The sequence below is a fragment of the Erithacus rubecula genome (genome assembly GCF_903797595.1).
Source record: "Erithacus rubecula genome assembly, chromosome: 2".
NCBI lineage: Eukaryota > Metazoa > Chordata > Aves > Passeriformes > Muscicapidae > Erithacus > Erithacus rubecula.
In genome coordinates this window covers 42,476,261-42,496,570 of record NC_136685.1, presented here as the reverse complement: position 1 = coordinate 42,496,570, position 20,310 = coordinate 42,476,261, and the positions used below count along the sequence as shown (strand labels likewise).

The following is a 20,310-nucleotide window of genomic DNA, read 5'->3' as shown; positions in this document are numbered from 1 at the left end:
TTCTAGTGGCATAGTGCCTTGGAGACCTGAATCTTCTGGTTCACCAGGTGTTGTGTACTGAAATTGCAGCTCTGGTTTACTATTGCTGTGTTGTCATATGTAACAAAATTGACGGCATGGTAAAATGCTGTTCTCATGGGCTGCTGCTACAGTGGATGGCAGCCCTGATTCCTCTGCAGCAAGGTAACCACAGTGGGCAGCTGGAGAGTGCCACTGGATAACAGCACTGTGTTCTGGAGGGTGCTGCTCCCTTGGACACTCTGTCTCTCCTGCTCTGCATCAGCAAAGTCATGTCATGAAAACTAACCTCACTGAGGTGTATCCCTGTCATTTTGACTGAAAGCAATTAGGAAGGGAATGTTTACACTGCTGAGCTGAGTAAGAGCCTCCAGCAGGACAGCAGTAATGGCACACTCAGGAGCTGCCTGGGCTCCCTGGGATGCACAGAAAGGATGGCATGCCTGGAGTGTCCTCTGGCAGGAGTGGATCCTGCGTGGAAGTGTGGCAGGAGGGCAGCATTGGGAACTTGGCAGTGCTTATGCACATGCTGTGTTTAACCTGTGTATAAACTGACCTCAGCCTTCTGTGCTGCTCTCAAGGACTGTGCTCAGGGTTATATGTTAAAATTGATGACATCTTTGATATTTTTGCCAAGAATAGTTGAAATGTTGTTTTACATATTCTAGCAGATTTCTAAATACAAGTAGATTGAAGGTATATTTAAAAAACACTCATCCACTTTCAACTTTTTCATGTGTAGAGGGAAAGCTCTACAGGTTCAATTCAGCCATGAAACTGCATTTTATTGAAACCATGGCCCCTCTGTAAATGAGAAATCTTGTGGACTCATTTGGGTTCCTGCCACTGCAGTAGATTTTAATCTTTTCTTTCTTAGTCATTCTTTTTCCATTTTCTGTTGCCTTACTGAAGCCCTCCACATGTGTGGATTGCAAGGGGAAGTGTGAGATAAACTAAGTGCAGCTGCATGACATTTTACCCTGCCCTGGCCCGGTTACAAATAGCAAAGACTTATTTTGTTTCAGTGACTATTTCTGTCTAAGGAGAGTTGAAAGTACACTGTACCCTTCCTAAGGGGAACCCAGTTAACTCAAAACACAATTAGTGTGGTGGTGTAATAGAGACACATGACAGTGTCTGAAGTTCTGCCTTGATAATGGGTAGTGTGTGGCTTCTCATGAGACCTGCAACAAGGTGTGGCATCTGCTTTATCTTTTTCTGTCTAGTCCATGTTGTGCTGAGACATATCCCTGCTGTTCTCCTCGCACTGTTCTGGCAAGGCAGTGTCCCATTCATGTCCTGAACACTTCTTCAGCAAAGACAGGCAAATAGACTAGTTCAGTTGTTGGTCTGTCTTATTTGTGTCCTTTGTGCATCTTTTCTCCTTCCCTAATTGCAATTTGATTGAATTAAAAATGTGAACTACATTTCCCAGAGGTAAGACAAATGCTTTAATCAGCTTCACAACTAAATCTCAAATGTCAAACTTATTTTTCTTTTTAGGGATAGGGCATAGGGATGCTAGTAATGGCATTTTCATTGCTGGGAATGTCTTAAATTTGGAAAAGCAGAAGGATGTCTTCTCACCTTGGTTTTTTTTACCCTGAGGCAAGAAAACTGTACTTCATATGTTAAATATGTTGAATGTTAATGCAGTTGTTTTAAAGCTCTTTAGTACCATAAAATAAACTAACTTAGCACCAAGTTGTTTTGAACTTTACTGAATGTCTACCTCTCAGATAGGCAAAAATACAAAAATATATCTGCAAAGTTAACCTTTCTTGTCTGAGACCTTAAGTTCATGTTTACAAAAAATGTTTCAGTCTTCTTCATTTGGATAACCCAGTAGGAAAATGCAAAGAATCATTTGACCTAACAAGATTGACCTGATTTACTCCTGAATGCATATAATGGATATAATTATTTGACATCTCCATTACCACTTTTTTTCCTCTGCACAGCCGTGTGCAATCCTACAGCTGTCCTATTTTAGTACATTCTGTTTGATCATTCTTCATCATTTCTGCATAGGTAAGTCATTAGATCTGTGTGAAACCAGGAAAGAAAAAACTAATATTTAACTTTTCATCATTATTTGAAGTGACAGTCCAAACTATGAAGTGTAGGCTTTGACACAGCCTGAAGGTTAAGGTTTGTCATTCATGATCAAAGTAACAAACATCTGCTGTGGTTTAAGATATTGCATTAGCAATATTAAGCTTATGTATTGGACTGTTACCTGGAGCTGAAAGGGATGATATGATAAACGATTGCAGATTTCTTTGCTAAATCCCCTCTCAGCCCAAAATTCTGCAAGTGAAGGACATTCTCAGTTCCTGTTTGCCTTCCCTAAATCTAGGTCTAATTTGGAAATAAAAACTTTGCCTTGATTGCAAAGAAAATTGTCCAGTGTAGCCTTCAGCTGGATCATGGTTATCTATTTTTATCAGAAAAAACTCATTGCTCTGAGTCTCTTTCCAACTTTTAGGAGGCTGAAGGCTTCTAAAATGTTTGTAACTCAGAGAAGAGTGTCATATCCATAAACCCCGTCTGTTTTAATATTCCAGATCATTTAACAAATACTGAGGGAGGTTACTTTAATATTCCTGTTAATTCACTGAACAGAGGTAAGAGATACAAGGAAGCTCAAGGTCAAATGGCAGAATCAAGAGAGGGACTTCAGTGTGTTGGCTCTTGTACATAACCTTCCAGAATGCTCTTGTAATCTTAAAGCTCACGGGACTTTGAGGGGAAATAATTTAGTTGGGTTTTGGCAATTTTTTTCTTGTCTTCAGAATATCTAGCTGATGATAAATGTGCATTAGCAAAGCTCATTGTAGTGTCAAAATACAATTGTATAATGTAAGACAGGACCATTCCCAACATGTTCCACTGATGGCCAGAAGAGCTGTTAGGAATTTGTGATGCAATTTTGTTAAAGTTGTGCATAAATAATATGTAAAACAAATTATAAAAATAAAAGCATTAGTAGCAACTACTCATTGTATCAAACAGTGAATTAACAGGTATTTATTTTAGACCACTGTAGGATTTTTTAATGAAAATTAATTTATTTTCTGGGAAAGGATGGGCTTTATGCGGTGAGCTGTGCCAATACTTCTTTGATATTTGGTCCCTGCCCCTGCTTTGAGGAGCAATGGTTTGGAATACTGCACATGTCCATCAACTGGAATGCTATGAGTCTGTGTTATAAGTAAGGGACTTGTTTATAATTTTACTATAAGAGGTAAATCAAATATATTTTGAGTCATGTAAACCACCTTCTAGCAGGGCAACAGAGCTAAATTTTTTTTAAACAAATGTTTTTGTTGCAAGACAAAAGAAAAGCATAAAATATGGAATTTGAGTAAAGAGCATCTGTGGAAAGAGTAGGAAAATATGTTGGGGGGAAAAAAGAGCATAGCTAGAAAGAAGGCCAATGTTATTTATTTACTGCTTTTGTTCTTTTAAATACTAAGTTTTTCCAGTGAGATTTAAAAGTAACAGATGTGAAGAGATATTTATCTTTATTATAAGTTTACAAACTTATTTTTTAAAACTGGGGTTGTTTTTTTACAATGTCATGATAAAAGTAGTCAGTAGCTTGCTTTATTGACCCATTTGCAGACACCCTTGTTCCTCCAAAAGCAGTGAAGACAGGTATTAATAGAGCAATAAAACATGCCCTGTCATGTTCAGCAAGCATGAATACATCAGCTGAAAGCTTATGTGAACCATGTGTGAAATGTTTTACAGGGTCTTGCTGCTGGTAAAGTGATTAATAGTGCACTGGATTTTATTTATGTAAAATAGAAGTTCTTGAACTATCTAATTTAAAACTTTGAATATGCAATGTAAAATTATTTCTGTGTGTTTCTGTGGATTATTTGCCCATTGAGAACTGAACTAATGTTTGATATAAATGATTCAGACATTTGGATCATTTTGTGCAACAGCAGATGGTTAAGAAAGAGCTGCCATGGTACAGAAATAAATGAAGGGCTCTGTTTCGAGCTATAGCTGAAGTTTAAAGTCTATGACTTCTGTTTTTCTTGGTTTTGCAAATGGGTTTGTGCACTTTTAAGACATGTTTTTCATTCATATTTCCTTAATACATCTTCAGCTGAGCCTCACATAAGACTCTTCTTTGGTGATATAACTCAAACTGTGCTATTGTAAGCATTGCTTTTGTACTGGGGATTCTTGGTACCATCACTAAGAGCTGCCCTTCCTGATAGTTATGATTGCATATTTTGTCCCACACTTTCATTTTCTAAAAGTTGTCTCCTGAGGTGACTTTTAAACACAGTTTAAATTATGGAAGTAGTTTAATTAAAAAAAAAAACACCTCAACTAGGCAATTTCTAACAAAGCAGTAACTGACCTTGCCAATAGTAAAATGGGAGCACCCTCAGCTGTTCTTCATTTCCCATTGGAAAAGATGATCGACAGAGCTGGACTTGGATATTTTCCCTGTGCTCTTGTGCTGACATTATGCAAACTGTCTCTGGAGTTGGCTGTTTTCTTCCAGTGATGGTGAGGGGTTCAGCTGTCTTCATCCACCACCTTCTGCCACCCCAACAGCATCAGGGGTGCTTGTGATCCGCACCCATTTCTTGGTGACAGAATTTGTGAATGAGGTCAGTCCACAGGCATTAGTTAATCAAATGTCTGAGCACTGTCAACTACAACTAGAATTCATTTGACTTTAGAGAGGTTTTTATTAGAAAGTCTTAGGAGTCTTCTGGGCCAGCTAATGTCCACTGCTGACAAAACAAAACAAAGCTTACAAAGCAGTGAAAATTCCTCTAGAAGTAGTAAGAGCTGTTGAGATATCAGATTTTACAGCCTTTGCAATCTAGAACTGGTTTGGGTTTTCCCTTGATGCTTTTAAAATAGTGTTTAGATGTTGTCCTACACACCCTTGTAAGAATGTGGTGAGGTTGGCAGATACTTTATGTATAACATGAGAATTAAGCTTGGGAAAAAATGGTATTGTTGGAAAATTTTGTTGAAGAAAGGATGTGTCTGCCTCTGTCTTAAGCAGCAGAAGCTTTAGGCGTATGTGGTCATAAGAAGTTCTGTGATTAAAATCAGCTATATTTTGGCATGCAAGTTCATATACTAAAGCAATCCATATGGACATAATGCCTTTTTACAACTGGCTTGTTTCTGTTGTCAGAGATTTACAATACTTACGTTTTTAAGATTTCAGTCTTCAAATATGTGTTCAATTCTTGTGGGTTTTTTGAGGTTAGATGCTCATTTTAGGTGCTTGAAGCTTTTACATAATGTTCATGTAGTGGACAGTAACTTTTTCTGCCATCATTTTCAACCCTGTTAATGAAATTTCAACTTGTTTAGGAATATTATTTTGTAACAAATCATATAATAATTTTCTTGTATACATTGAGTGCAATGACTGTTTAAGCTTCTTCAGTTCCTTCAGCTGATCTTAGATAATGTCTGTGTTTCTCTTGGTGCTTAAAGGCTCCAGAAAGCAATCATTTTCAACTTATGGGTCTTCTGAAAGATTTCATTAGCATTAAAATTCTTTCAGGATACTTTTCTAGAGTATTTTTTTCTTATTTGGATGCAAAACAAATGATTATAAAAATCACTGCCAATTTTCAGCAAATTTTAGTAAATACTGTTTTTCACTGAGCAGATTGGTTGTTAAGGAAAAGATTGTGTTTCATCTTCCAACAGCTCCTGATTTTAAATTTAAAGTAAATTGACCTATATCAAAATTGAAAAAAAAGAGACTTGATATATGGGAAACTACTTGAATTAAATGCTCATTTTGTCATTTTGCCAGTCATGGGAATTTGCACATTCTCTGGGCTGAGTTAAGATATTAAAACAAAAATACAGAAACAGAGGAAAGTTTAGGCTTGACTTTGTAAGTTGTCATATGCATAATAGCAAACATGTGGTTTCTCTGTTCTTCACTTTCCTTGTATAACTTAATAGTATGTCTGAAAGCAAAGGCATTTTGATACAGCTCTGTGTTACTTGGCATTGTAGAATTCTCCTACTTTTTCCATTAGTCTCAAATTATCCTCTCCCTTGTAACACAGCACTTCTGGGTGATATCCATAAGGGAGGAAAATTAGAGCTGAACGGATGGATTCTATTTCATTTGTTACTGATTTCATGACAGATAATACCTTGCTAGAAAACTATAGGGTCACACAGAATTACTTCTTGCTCATTTCTAAGTAATTTAATTGACATCACTTTGAGGGAAAAGGTTTGTCGTGTAAGAGAGGTTTTTATATTACTTATTAAAGAATATATTTTGGCTTAGTGTATTTAGCTGAACTGAGCAATTACAAAATTTTTAATGTTTTGTGCTTTAAATTTTTTTCTATAGTTTCTCATTACTGAATTTATCTTTTCAAAGCAAAACAGCTGTGATCTTTTCTGGTTTTGGGTTGTTTTTTTTTTCTCCCCCTCCTTAGAGAGTACCTAAAGGCATGATGGTATGTGATACAGATTAAAGTAATGTCTAGCTTTGAAAACATCAATGAATTAGTAGCATATTAACACCTTCTGAGTCAAAGGAATGGCATCTGAATTTGGATTTTGGGACAAAGTATTTGTTTTGTGTTAATTAAAACACTGTGGAAAGTAATCTAAATAAATACTTTGGATACAAAATATTTTCAGATTGATTGAGCATCTCTTCTGACCTTACACTCAAGGTGGTAAAGTTCAGTAGAGGCATAACTGAGATGCCTCTATCAGCTCCTGAGAAAGTTAATTAATCCCTGACACTTCTAAATTGCAACTTTATTTGTTTTTTAATACTTTCAGTCTGTCCTCACCCTTAATATGGAAGCAGAAGAGGTACCAGTCCTCTCTCACAGCCCTTCATTTTTTCAGTGCAGTGTATGAGAATTTTCAACACCCATAATAATTAGTTCTTTTCTTGACTACTAAGGAGAAAATGTAAGGATTTCTCAGGTTTGTTTGGGATTGTTGGTTCTTGGTAACTGGGAAGGAGCTAAAGTGCGAGTGAATTCCAAGGGGGTTTGCTTTTTGGGTTTGTTTTGTTGTTTTGGAATTTTGGTTGAGGGGTTCCCCCCCCCCCCCCCCAGTCCCTCATGAGGGCTATAGATGGCTGTTCATGTTCAGTGTGATGATACAGTAATGAAAAAAAGATTAGTATTGAATCTGTTGACAGCTCCACGTATTTTGCATTGTACTTCTTGAGAAGAAAATGGAAAAAGTTTTCATTGAAGCTCTCAATATATTTATTTTGATACTTTCCTCTATTCATCCCTAAAATAATTTATTTGCCACCCAGAGTTTTGTTTGTTTTGTTACTGATCACACATTACTCACCCATGCCACCCTATTAACTTTGGTGAGCTGACACGTGCAGTTTTGGTGTTTTCATGTTAGCCTTTGTTTCATTTTCAGGAGAACTGCCTCACAGATGATATTGGCATATCTAGGTGGAAGGAGCAGGTTTTCCTGTCACACAGTGCCTTGCTGGCAAAGAGCTGCCAGGCTGCAATGGAGCTAGCAAAGCACAGTGCTGAGATCCAGGACATGGCATTCCAGTATGGGAAGCATATGTCGATGAGTCATAAGGTACACCTTTTCCTTTTGTTCTGGGAGCTTAAATGTAGAGGGAAAGGCTTGTAAGATGTGTTACTCGTGAGCTCTGTCAAATACTGCATGACTTATGCTGTAGAGTTTAGCCAGTAGGTGAGTGTTGAGACATTTGATTGCTGTATGGAGTGAGATGTTTGCAGAAACTGTTGGGATGAACAACGCTTGTGAGTCACCAAAATCACTCCTGACAATGGAACTCATTACATTAAAGGCTCTGTTAACTTCCTTCTAGCACATCTTTCTGCAGCAGCTTAAAACTTTACCTTCTTTGCTTCTACGTTATTTCTAAACCCACTGTCCCATTAACAGGAGTTGCAGGAGGAAACATGTCATAGAATATGTTGAATTGGAAGGGATCCATAAGGATCATCAAGTCCAACTCCCAGCCCTGTGCAGTACCATCCCCAACAATCACACCATGTGCCTGAGAGCATTGTCCAAACACTTCTGAACTCTCTCAGGCTGGTGCTGTGATGCCTTCCCTGGGAGCCTGTTTCAGTGCCAAGTCATTCTCTGGGTGAAGAAACTTTTTTAATATCCTACTTAAACCTCCCCTGGCATGACTTTAGGCTTGGGTCCTGTCACTGGGAACCACAGAGAAGAGATCAGTGCCTGCTGCTCCTCTTCCCTTGACAAGGATGTTGAAGACTGCAGTGAGGTCTCCCCTCAGTCTCCTCCAGTCTAAACAGACCAAGTGACCTCAGTTATTCCTCCTCATACAGCTTCCCCTCAAGACCCTTCAGCATCTTTGTAGCCCCATTTGGACACCCTAATATTTTAATGCCTTTCTTACATTGTGGCACCCAAAACTGCCCCCAGCACTCGAGGTGATGCTGCCCCAGTGCAGAGTAGAGCAGGACAATCCCCTCCCTTGCCTGGCTGTGATGTGTTTGATGTACCCCAGGACAGCACTGGTCCTCCTGGCTGCCAGGGCACTGCTGGCTCAGTTCCATTTGCCATCAACCAGGATCCCCAGGTCCCTTTCCAAGGTGCTGCTTTCCAGCATCTCATTCCTCAGTCTGTCCGTACATAATGTGTTGGGTCTTGTCTGCTATCATGCAGAGATTTGTACTGTAAGGCTCAATTGTCTGCAGCAGCCTGGGCTGAGCTGTATCCCTTCTGAACAACCTGCTGTGGAGGAAACTTCCATAGAGGGCAGCTAGAAGATAAGGAGTGAGGTCACCATATCTGGACAGCAACATCCTACACCTCTACAGCAGTAGGATTTCCTGGACAAGGTCTCTGACCTCCACTAGAACACATTTCTGCAGCTGGAGTTAGTCCAGAGGAAAACACAGATCTGCTTCTGCTGTATTGCATCACTTGCAAGGTTAGATATAGCTTGAGACAGGCAGACAGACCTCCCATCTGCTTCAGCTGAGTTGATTTATGCAGTTTCTAGTTCCTACAGGAGAAGGAAGTGGTTTTATAAAGCACAGTTTTACTGCCACAGAAATGCCACTATAGGCTATTAGTAGCTACAATTCTACCAGTAAATTACTTCAAGTGCAGTTATATCCTTAGTATTTTGTGTATGGTTTAATATTAATATATTCACCATTGACACATAGTTGTGTATTAAGGATTGCATAATTTTCATAGAAAGCTCCAAGCTATGTATTTGCTTTGTCAGAAGGAAGGTCATACTGTATCTGCTTCCTCAGGTATTCAAAAGTGGAATGTAATGCAGATTAAAACCTGATCTTCTGCACAGATTAAAACCTGATCTTCTTCCCACCAAAGACTGGATCATTCTCTCCTTTATATATTTTTTTTTTGTTTCTTGCCACTCCACAGTCTCCTACCTGGCTGTGTCACATGGCTTGCCCAGCCCTGCAAGCTGTCCTTTATCTGTATCTTTGCAGACTCTTTTCTTACTTTTCTTTACCACATCTCTCCACCACTGCAAGGCTTTCAGCATCTTTCTATCCCTCCCCCAAACTTGAAAAAGTGCAACCAGGGTACAAGTGTCAAAGTAGGAAGTGGTGAGTAGGTGTAGAATCAGGATGTGGACCTCAATTTGAGGAGTGGGTAGATATGTATAGACTGTTCCTGGGAACTCTGTTTGTGTTCTTCTTTTTCAGTTGCATTCGGACCTGCAGCCCTTTGTTAAAGAAAGTTCTAGTGACACCATGGCTTTCAGTTTGAATTCTGCTCCTGCAATCCTTCATCAGGAATTCCGTGGAAGGGAGGCATGGCTTAAACAGATTAGAGAGGTAAAATAAAGCACTGTTCAGAATTTCCTGGTTTTGCCATTTGTTTATTTCTTCCTATCAATACTTTCAATTTGCAAAGGAACTTAGAAATTAACAAGAGGTTTCCCTATGCTCTCCAGTGCTTAATACCTTTCTCATGCACACTTTAAACAAGGGAAGGGAGATCTAGGGACCTGACAGTCAAGTTCTGTCAGACTTTTGTATATCAGTGTAACAGGCAGATTCATTTGTGTGGAGCATATGTGTGTTCCTCTGCACTGCTTGTGCAGTCCCACGTCTTAGTTAAGCTACTTTCAACTAACAGCTTAAAGCAGAGAACTTCAACCATCACAGTGGTTGAAAGGTAGGCACACATTTCCTTCTGCCAACATGACACTGGGAGTAGTAATTATCAATAGAAGGAGAAAGATCTGTGGGGCTTGGCTTTCTAACCACCACAAAATAGTTTTTTGAGATCTAGCTATCTGGTACCCTTGTTCTTAATTCTCTTATTTACCTATTTTTTTCCTCTATTAGAAGAGGAAGGCAAGAAGAATAAAATAACAATGTGGTAACTGTCATTTACCACAGCATGATTCAGGTTCATGGATAGCTTCCTGGAGGTTGCTGAAGCACAAATAGATAACTGTAGAAGACAGCATGAAGGGAAAGGGGGAGGGAGAAGCACCAAAATGGCCAAAATTAAGCATTCTGTTGAGTTCCTGCATCAGTTGGACATGTTTTGTCTGTCTCAACAACAGCGATGACTGCCATTTGGAAATTCGTGCTTGTTGTTATACAGTTTGTTAGAAAGGCTGCTGCCTTCAATAAGAAGCTGGCTCAGTGCAAGCATATTCATTCAAGATGTGTTTGCTGATGGCTTCTTTCTCTGCTGGTTTGAAAGCAGGAATCAGGTACAGGATGTGGAGTCTAAACCTCTGCCTAGTTCTGTGTTCTCACCTGCCTTCACATACTGTAAGCAAGAGGCATGGTCTCTTCAGCTGTGAAATATTGGGAGGGGTATGCAGAATCCACAGTCCTACAGTGGTATAGAGTGGTGGGATCTTAAAATGAAGAAAATCTATTGTCACTTTGAAGTTAGGAATTGGTAGAAATTTTTCTATTGTCGCTTTGAAATTAGGAACAACTGTAGAGCATGTTGAAGATTTTTGGAACTCAACAGTCACAACACAAGGCTCATATGTGAGTTGAATGTAAATGTATTTGGATTATTGCAGTTGGAGAATAATGGCATTTCCACAGCACAGTGTATAAAAGCTTTGAAACAATTTCCCATCTGCAGAATCTAGAGGAGGTTGCAGGACTCCAGGAGTGCCGTCTGTCTGCTTACTAAATTTTCATACCAAAAATGGGCATTACAGAAACAATGAAGCAGTTCTGTGTGAAAAGGGTGGGGGTGCCAAGTGACATGTACTATGCAAAAGTATTTGCTATCTACTAGTACTATTGTACTTCATATATTTATTTATTATATGCATACTTTATACATGGTATTCACTATGCTACCACTACTACCAACTACAATATGGAACACCTAGTCCAGGAGCTTTTCTTGGCTGGTGTTGGTTTTTGAGAGGAAAGTTATCTTTGATTAACTGTAAGCTCTTTGAGATACCATCCACAGTCACATTCACTATGTGACATTCAGTGTAGGCCAAGCACTCAAAACAGAGACTTCCTCATGCTGCAGTGCTCATGAGAGTACACTTATAAGCCAGCCTCTCATGCAATGTCATTTGTGTGGTTTTAGTAGGTAAAGCACATGCAGTGCACTCAGGTCCTTAGTGGGCCTGAATCAGAAGCTAAGCCAGTTGAGCAAGCATGTAAAAGGTAAAAAAAACCACCTGTGTGTCCGAGATGAGGGTCAGAAAAAGAGAGCCAAAGTACTACTGTGAGGATAAAAAAAAAAAAAAAAAAAAGCAATGGTGCAGCTGTAGAAAAGAAGGCTTAGGAGACAGAGTGGATGAGGTTGCTGCCTGGAGGAGAACAACAGCCATTGACTTGAGTGCTTGACAGGAGCAGATCATGGGAAAATATTCTTGCTGTTGGTAATGAGAATAAGCACAGGAGGAGGCACACTGAGCATATTTTTCCTGGTATTGCAGTGACTGAAAAGCATTTTCCTCAAACACACTGTCAGATTCACTGCTGCAGTGTAAATCTGCCTATAGGTGATCACTTGTTAAGGACCATGTTTTTGGTGTTCTGATATACAGTATAACTACTAGGTATATCTTGAAGAAGCTGTAAGGTCCAATCAGGTGAATAAAAGTTGACAAATCACAGAAGATGGAAATGTACAAATAAGGAAGCAGTAATTGGTAGTGGTTTTGCTACTCCCAAATGCTCTCTTCTTAACACACATTCCAGAAAAGCTGGCTCTTGAGAAGACTAAAGAGTGAAGCAGAGGGGTTTTGTGGATCAATCCCCTTTCTCCTTGAGAGGAATCAGTTCTGTTGTCTGTTGTTCTCCTGCATGTTCAGTTTATTTAGTCTCTCATCAGCTCTTTTCTCTATTTTGTTTTTCCTCCTTTACAAAAATTAATTCATTTTTCAAGCCAGGTATCATTTGCAGGTTAGATCCTATCAGTGATCTCTCTCTATTGGTAGAGTACACTGCTAAAAGTAAGTCCTGTTATTGCTGATAGGAAGTATAGTTTATTTTAGAATCTCATGGGAGAGATTAATTAATGCAAACAGCAAGATTTCTTAAGACCAAAACATTTTGAATTCACCAAATGTTTAACTACAAGTCATAATAAAAAAGCCTAAAAATTACACTGAGTATCTGCAGCTCTCATCTGAAACAGAACCATGTTATGTAAGCTGGTAACACATTTGGTTGTATTTTAGGGTTTTCTGTATCAGATTCCTAAAGAAAGTAAGTTATGTTTAAAGTAGTAGCTCATTAAATTGCATTCTTTATTCTTGCAACTTTAGTTTATAGTATGTAGTGTCTGATACAAAATCTCTTTCTTTTTTAGGCGCAAGGAAAAGGAAACATTGTGGACTACAAAAAGGTTGGTAAATTAAATTTTTTTGGTTTTTTTTAATTTTCAACAATATTCTTGACAGTTGAGAGATTTCCTTATTAAAGAGAGGTTGTAAGTTGTGTGTGAGGGTATATGAAGAGAGGGAGAATAGCTCATGCAATTTCTTGATTTTAAAAAGCCACTAATAGACACCTCTATTGTAACTATACAATGTAGCTACTTAATAATAGTATTTTAATAATATATCTAATAATGGTAATTTAATAATGTAGTTATTGAATAATCATTTATACTGTCATTTCTTCCATTTATTTCCCCAAACTCAATTTTCAAAACAGGCATCTGATGGCTTTTGCTGTCTTTTTTTTTCTGGAGTCATTTGCAGGTTAGATCCTATCAGTGGTCTCTCTCTATTGGTAGAGTACACTGCTAATTTTTGTTTAATCTCTCCTTAGTTCCATGCCATCTATTAAAAAATAAACACATACAGTAATTTGGTTTCTTCCAGTCTCCTTTACAACTTTCAGCTTTATAGCACTGTATTTGCTACTTCTCTGTAGTAAAAGCAGACCTAAACTAAGTAGCTTTACTGAAAGTAGCTGGGACACCTTAAAACTCTTAAAGGGATGGCTGACAAAGTTCCTCTGATTAAATATTGGAGCACAGCACACTTGTGGTGGAGAGAGATGACACTGTGTCCCCAGCTCACTGAGCTTGGCCTGACTTGTTCTGGGTCTTAAGCAGATCATGAAGTCCAGGCAGTTATCTCCAGCATCACTGGGAAATAATAAATTGCAGAGCCACATGGCTGATAGAGAATTGCTTCTTGAAGTGGGGCCTGAAGAGTGTTATAGCTCTGGCTGATTGCTGCTCATATGGAAGGCTAACACACAAGTACAAGTCAGATTATTGTAATTATTGTGTATTAAGAAAAATTGCAATTTAGGTTATTAAAAAACCTCTCTGCCCTTCCTTCCTCTTACAATATCAGAAGGATCTCAACTTACTTTGCTATTTAAAATCATTGTGCTATTAGGTCACAGTTGTATCAGTTTTCTTCCTTCTAAATCACCACTGAGAGCACCAAATTTATTCTTCAGATGTGTCTGGGGGATACTCCTGTGAATGTTTAAGCTAGATTACTTACTTTTGCAAGTGCAGAATGAGTTTTCTCCTTTTAACTGTTATAAGTCTGATCCACACAGTGTCATTTCCATATTTTGAAAGTGGAAACAAAAGCATCTAAATTTGCGTTACTAAATCAAACATTTGTTAGACTGTTCTGTATTTTGACTGAAATTATTTCAGATCTTGGATCCTCCACATTAAATTTGAAAACTTACATTATGCTTAGGCAACTGGGACATTTGAATAAAAGGTAAAGAAGGACTTTCAAGTTTTGTATTTTGAGCAACTGACTTTTGCCAGAAGGCACAATTCTTGCACAAGCACAGATATTATGAGGTGAATTACAGTGAAAAAATCTGCATGATTTTTGTGAGTTTGAACAGAAGCTTTTTTTTTTTTTCCCCTTTTTAGAAGTCAGGTTCAAAAACCTAGGCTATCATGTCTCTCTTTTCTATGTTTGTTGGTTTAAAGTGAAAGTGGTCATTAGTTATATCTATGCTAAATTAATTCAGGAACCTGTAGCTGTCCCCAGCAGAATAACTTGACCAGCACATACACAGCCAATTAAAGGGCATGTTTTGCTGTACCAATTAGTTTGTTGGGATTTTTTTTTTTTTGCTTTTTGCTGTGTCGTCTTTTCTCTTGCATCACCAGAGTCAGTGCACTTGCTTAGTCTTTTCTTCTCAGCATCACAGTCCCTTCTCATCTTTCTATTCAGTTGATAAAGGTACTTTAACATTCCTAATAAAACCTGGGAGCTCGTTTCTTTTGAGCCTTCAAAATATCTCCTCTTTAATTTTGTAAAAGCAGAGATCACCAAAACCAGCTGTAGAACTTCTGAAAATTTTGATTATTTTTCTTCTCGTAGTTTTTATTATGAACTTTATTGTGCCACTTCATTGAGATAAATATTATTATTGAGATAAAATATTATTACTTTAGTTAAACTCATAAATATACATCTAGAAAAGTAGTTAGCCTACTTAGAAAGTTTTACCTTGCTTGCTGCACTTTCAATTAAAATAATGAAGGTAAATTTGAAAAAGTGATATCCACATATTTAACATGCTTCCTTTAAAGGCAAGTCTTATTTCAATTTAAGACTGCTTAAGAATTTTGAATAGTTTTTTTGATGCATGTTGTAATAAAATGGTATCCCTGATTTTTTTCACTGACAAAAAAATACCTGCATTGTACTAGCAAGTTTCATGAGATCTCTGACCCAAATATAGAAGTGAAATGCTTCCTGTTAATTTGGTTAGGTCTCAGACTGTCATGTCAATAAGGTCACTATGTTCTACAAAATTTTTTAGGGATTTTTCATCACAGCTTTGCTCAATCTTTTTATCAGAAGGATTTTGATATGACAAAAGCATTAAGGTCTGTGTTCAGAATGTATTTTCTCACATTAGTATGTGAGTGTTTCACTCTGTTTTTTCATGTATTATCACACCACATCCAGAAAAATTATTGATCCATTATTGTGGTGTTTGAAAGTCTCTTCCAGAGATTAAAAAATTGTTTCAGCTCTTTTAGTGGTTTCTCAGATAAGGGAAAGTACCAATGCATGTGAGGGACAAATTTCATGTATGTGATTGAAAGAAACAGCAACTTTCCTGTCCCCTTCGTTTGTATGTGGCAAAAATCTCAGACTTCTTAAAATCAATAAGCTTTTATCTATGTTACATATGTCTTGCATGCAAGATAAGCTATGCAGTTCTCAAACAACAAATTGAGATTCTCAATTTAATAATTACCATTTGATAATATTTATTAAAAACTCTCTGCTGAAGTTGAGGCCTTTATGGTGCTAGTAGCAGAAATGAGTAAGCTAGGAATAATTGTTGTTTTCTGACCAAGGATCTTGAAAAATTCTAATATAATACTAAAGAAAGAAATAAATCTTGTATTTTGCAGCCAATGACTGTGCTATGCAAAGTTTTGTTACTTTTCTTAATGCAATATTCAGAAAAGATAAATTAAGTCAAATGAGAGGGGATGTAGCAATTTTTTTTTTTTTTTTTTGTGATCCTGTCCATTTGCTCTGCTGTCTGTTATCCAAAGTGGCATGGAAAGTATGGCATAGCCTGGCATAGTATGCTGTGACATACTTTCTTGGTTTGTATATGAAATATTGTATACTACATGAGGAGCTGAGTTTGTACAGTGCTGGAAGGCATGAGTCAGGATGGGGTAGATCCAGCTGCTCATGCACTGCATGGCACTGAAATCCTGACTTCCCATATGGTAGGAAAGAGAGAAGAAAAATGGGAAAGGTCACGTTTGGTTACAAGGAGGTTTCTCAGTGGCAGCCTACTGCCATGCTGCTAATAAATAGCAATATCATGGTGCCAGCCAGAGGTGCAGCTGCCCTGCCCTCCCCTCTGCTGACTGCCACGGCGAGTGCAGCCATCCTGTGAGTGCTGCAGCCCCCTGCTCTAAGGGACAGCCTTCCCATGGCTTTGTTAACGTGCTAGGGAGTCATCCTGAGGTGTGCCACAGGACTGGAGGCCACAGGCTGCTCACCCTCTTGCTCCTGAAATGCAGCAGAGTTAAAAACAGAGGGTTGTTGTTTTTAGATGTTTATGACCTGTGTTGGTTTTGCATGAAGATTTGTCTTGTTTGTTTTGGAGCAACCACTGCCATAAGTTCCTTTTGTTACATGTAATAAAAAACACAGCATGGTCAGTGATTCAGTGAAGATGAGGCTTTTTGGATGTGTTAGTGGTATTACAAAAGCATCCAAAACCATTCAGATGAAGCAATTTTCTTTTTTAAATTTAATTAATATCTGAATTATCAAGGTGTACATCCAGTACCAATAATCAGTTGCATCTTTGTTTGTAATCAGTGGGTATTTTCCCACTTCTTTTGGGTGAGAATCCAGCATAACTTTTATTTCATTAAAGCAAATAATCATCACATGTTTTAGTATAAATACAAAGTTGATTGCTTGTGTGTACTAAGATGACAATTAACTGTTTCTAATCACTGTTTGCATTAGTGGGATTTAAGAAAATTATGCTTTTGGGTAAAGAATCTTCACAACTGCCATTGTTTAGATTTGAAAGCTAGTGGGTCTTGTTAAGTTCATTGTGAAAGACATAGAAAGGCTTTGGTGTCTCTTCTAAAATAATAAATAATCTGTACCATCATTCAGTGTCTCAGGATGGCTGGTAATTTTTTGGCAGAGTATTTTAAGAGCTGTGTAACAGCAGTGTTCCCTGTAAGCAGGCCATCTTTCCTCTCCTGTTGGGCACAACCCTCCCCACATTTGATCTCATCCTATATATAGTGTGGGTTTCAGTTTAAAGTAAAAAAAATTTTCTGTTTGTCAGATGAATAAAGAAAATTACTTCTACTAATTGAGGCTTCTGCAGGGTGATTTGGTGCTTTGAAGATGCATTTCTTTACCTTTTGTACAGAAAAAATTCCCATAAAATATTTGATAAATACTGCCTGAGTATCAGCTGGTGTATCATGCTGCATGTAGCCAACAAAAGCTTATAAAAAATCAATTTAAATCCTATGATGTTATGAAGTGATGCAAATAAGTGATTGGGGGTTTTTTGAGAAGGAAGAGCTCAACCTTATGTCCAGCCACAAGAATGGATGCTGAAACATTCCAAAGTACTTCTTTAAAAAACAAAGGAAAAAATTGACAGAATTGATCTACCACCTCTGAAATATGTTGATACTTTTTTTAAGGTTAACATTTCAGCAGTCTAAAACACCAGTTCTTATTAAGCATGCTGTTCCACAAAAGGGAAAACAATTTTAGGAAAGCCAGTGCAGAACACTGTAGACATTTTGAGCTTTATTCCGTCACTCAGCCACAGATCAATTTTAGATTTTAGGTTTTGGGGTTTCAGCAAGTACTATGCACTTCAGAAATGTAGAATGTTTTAGCTCACTTCAGGATCAGAGACAGTGCATGATATTCAAAGATTTCAGTAGATAGCAAATTATCTGGTTTAATCCTTCTAAAACATAAAAAAAAATCTGAAGTTACTTTTGATATTTTACCACTGTATTAATTAATCCTAGGTTGGACAATGCAAAAAAAAAAAAAGAGGAATTTCAGTGCTCTCTTTCTCCCATTGCATATAAAGTCTATTACAGCAAAAATATTCACCATATATTCAGTGATTCTTCCCAGCCCTCCCCACCCTGCCCGATTTGTTGCTCCTAACAGGTAGCACTGTGTGAAAGGAATCTTCTTTCCTGTGGTTCATGAAGCAGAAATGTCCCAGCAGAGAAGATTTGGAATTAGTGACTTTGTACTTGAACACCTGCTTAGTTTTTGACTCCTTTAGTTCTTCAGTCTCCAAACTCCAGCAGTTCCTAACTTTCCTCTTTGACCTCCTGCTGCCCTCAGACCAGCTCTTCTGTCCAATAGCAATCCAGAGCAGTTGGTGTGAAAGGCAAATCCTGCACTTCTGTGGAATGGATGAGAAATCCTCTCTTTGCCTTTTTAAACAAACAGACTGAGGAACATGGCACTTTGAACTCTGTTCACAGAATCATACAGCACTGAAGTTGGAAGGCACCTCTGGGGGATGTCTGGTCCAGCCTCTCCCTCAAAGCAGAGCCAGTGTGGGTTTGCTCAGTTAAGTTTTGAGTATCTGCAAGGGCAGAGATTTGTAAAATGGTGCAGATACATTGTGGAGATCACTTCTCATCTGAGCCTCAACTTGGCTGTGCCATTGCAAGACTATTCTTTAAGCTGAATTTAAATAACCAAAACCCAGTTGGTGATTTTTTCAGAGTCTTGGCACTTCTAGAATGAAGTAATGCTTTAATGCCAATGGTCTGAACAAAAGCTTAAAAGCAAAAATGCAGTATTCCAGCATATCTAGCAGTTCAACTGGAGGAAAGTGTAGCTATGCAATCTGTGTTTTGACTTGTATTCAGTTTTAATTACTGAATATCATTCTGAAGAAGGTTGTGTGGATTAAATTGTTTCTACAAGAGGAAATATGCACAAAATTAAATATGCCATGTAAGTAGAGACTAAAGGAGCAGATTCTTATATATTTGAAGAAATTAATGAGGCAGCTTAAATAAATTTTATAAAGTTAAAAAATAAAACCAGTTAGTTTTGCTTTTCTGATCATTTGCTGCAAAAATTAGCTGCTCATATCCAAATTTAAAAATAAAGCATCTATACTGGATGCATTGATTTTTATTTTTTTTGTTCTGTGTCTTTAGTTTTTTTAAATTGCCCCCCAATTTAAGACTTTAGTTGTAGTCTTGGTTATATTACAGTTATATTTTCAGATACTCACTCTAAAATTTTGAGCTTCAATAATTTTATGTAATGAACTTCACAAAGTCTTAAATTGGGGGCTGTTGCATACAGCAGGCTGCTGAAGCCTAGTTTGTTACAGAGTTATTTCCTGTATGTCTTAAATAATTATCCCACTACAAAAAGCCAAATTTGTACTTCTTTTCTCCCTTTTACAATCCCAGCTGAAATAGAGCTGGCATGCAGTCTGGTTAGTTCAGACTGCTTTGCCTCTGTGTATGCTTACTTGAGTTGACCAGCTGCTTCTGAAAATGAAATATAAAACAGGTACATTTTGGAGGGCTATAAATTGTTCATTGCACAGGATGATCTCTAACTGAAAAGCTTGCCATGTGAGCAGGTATTTTCCATTTTGACATTCCTCAACTTTGCTGGGAAACATTCAACAGCGGATTAGTCTGATTTTTGTGTAGTGATTCCTCTGCCTATAGTTCGACACGAGCCTTGTGATTGTGTTGGCTTCAAAGCAGTGCATGTGTCTGAGGGCTTACACAGACAGGCGTGTAAATGGATTGAGTCCTTGTGTTAGGATTCTCCCCCTTTCCAGACTCTGCTCTTTCAACTAAGTCATGGTACATATATGTGAGCATATATATGCCTAAGCTAAGCTTCTCTGGCTTTTGACCAATTTGAAGACTTTCTAGGAGCTTTTTTCTTTCCTGTTTACATCCCAGTATGTACTTCCATGAGTATTAGAAGATATGCTAATCCTTTTTAATAAGCTTTAGCAAATCAGCAGAGCTTGCTTCAACATGTGTGGGTTCTACTGTCCCACAAGGTTGTGCCTCAAAGAAGAGGAAGGGACATCTTTGCACACTGCTAGAGCAGCTCATGTCACCTATCCTCACCTTTGCTGCAGAGCCCTGGAAATATGGCTGATTCCCACTCATTAGAAGACATTTTGAATTAGCTATGTGATGCATTTATGCCTTGGGGCAAGTTCCTTTCCAGCACACAGTACAGGAAGATTCCAACTGAGGAGGAGAATAAAATTTTTATGAACTGGGACTTGAGCACTCAAT

The 20,310-nt window shown here is 37.9% G+C and overlaps 1 protein-coding gene across 2 annotated transcripts in view; it reads left to right on the top strand.

The window, feature by feature from the left end:
• PDSS2 (decaprenyl diphosphate synthase subunit 2) overlaps nt 1-20,310 on the top strand; it is a 110,876-nt gene that overhangs the window by 86,102 nt on the left and 4,464 nt on the right. For both annotated transcript variants that reach the window (XM_079298762.1, XM_079298763.1), the window contains 3 exons: nt 7,447-7,620; nt 9,729-9,860; nt 12,844-12,879. In XM_079298762.1, coding sequence (XP_079154888.1) covers nt 7,447-7,620; nt 9,729-9,860; nt 12,844-12,879 — 342 coding nt within the window. The remainder of the gene's footprint in view (nt 1-7,446; nt 7,621-9,728; nt 9,861-12,843; nt 12,880-20,310) is intronic.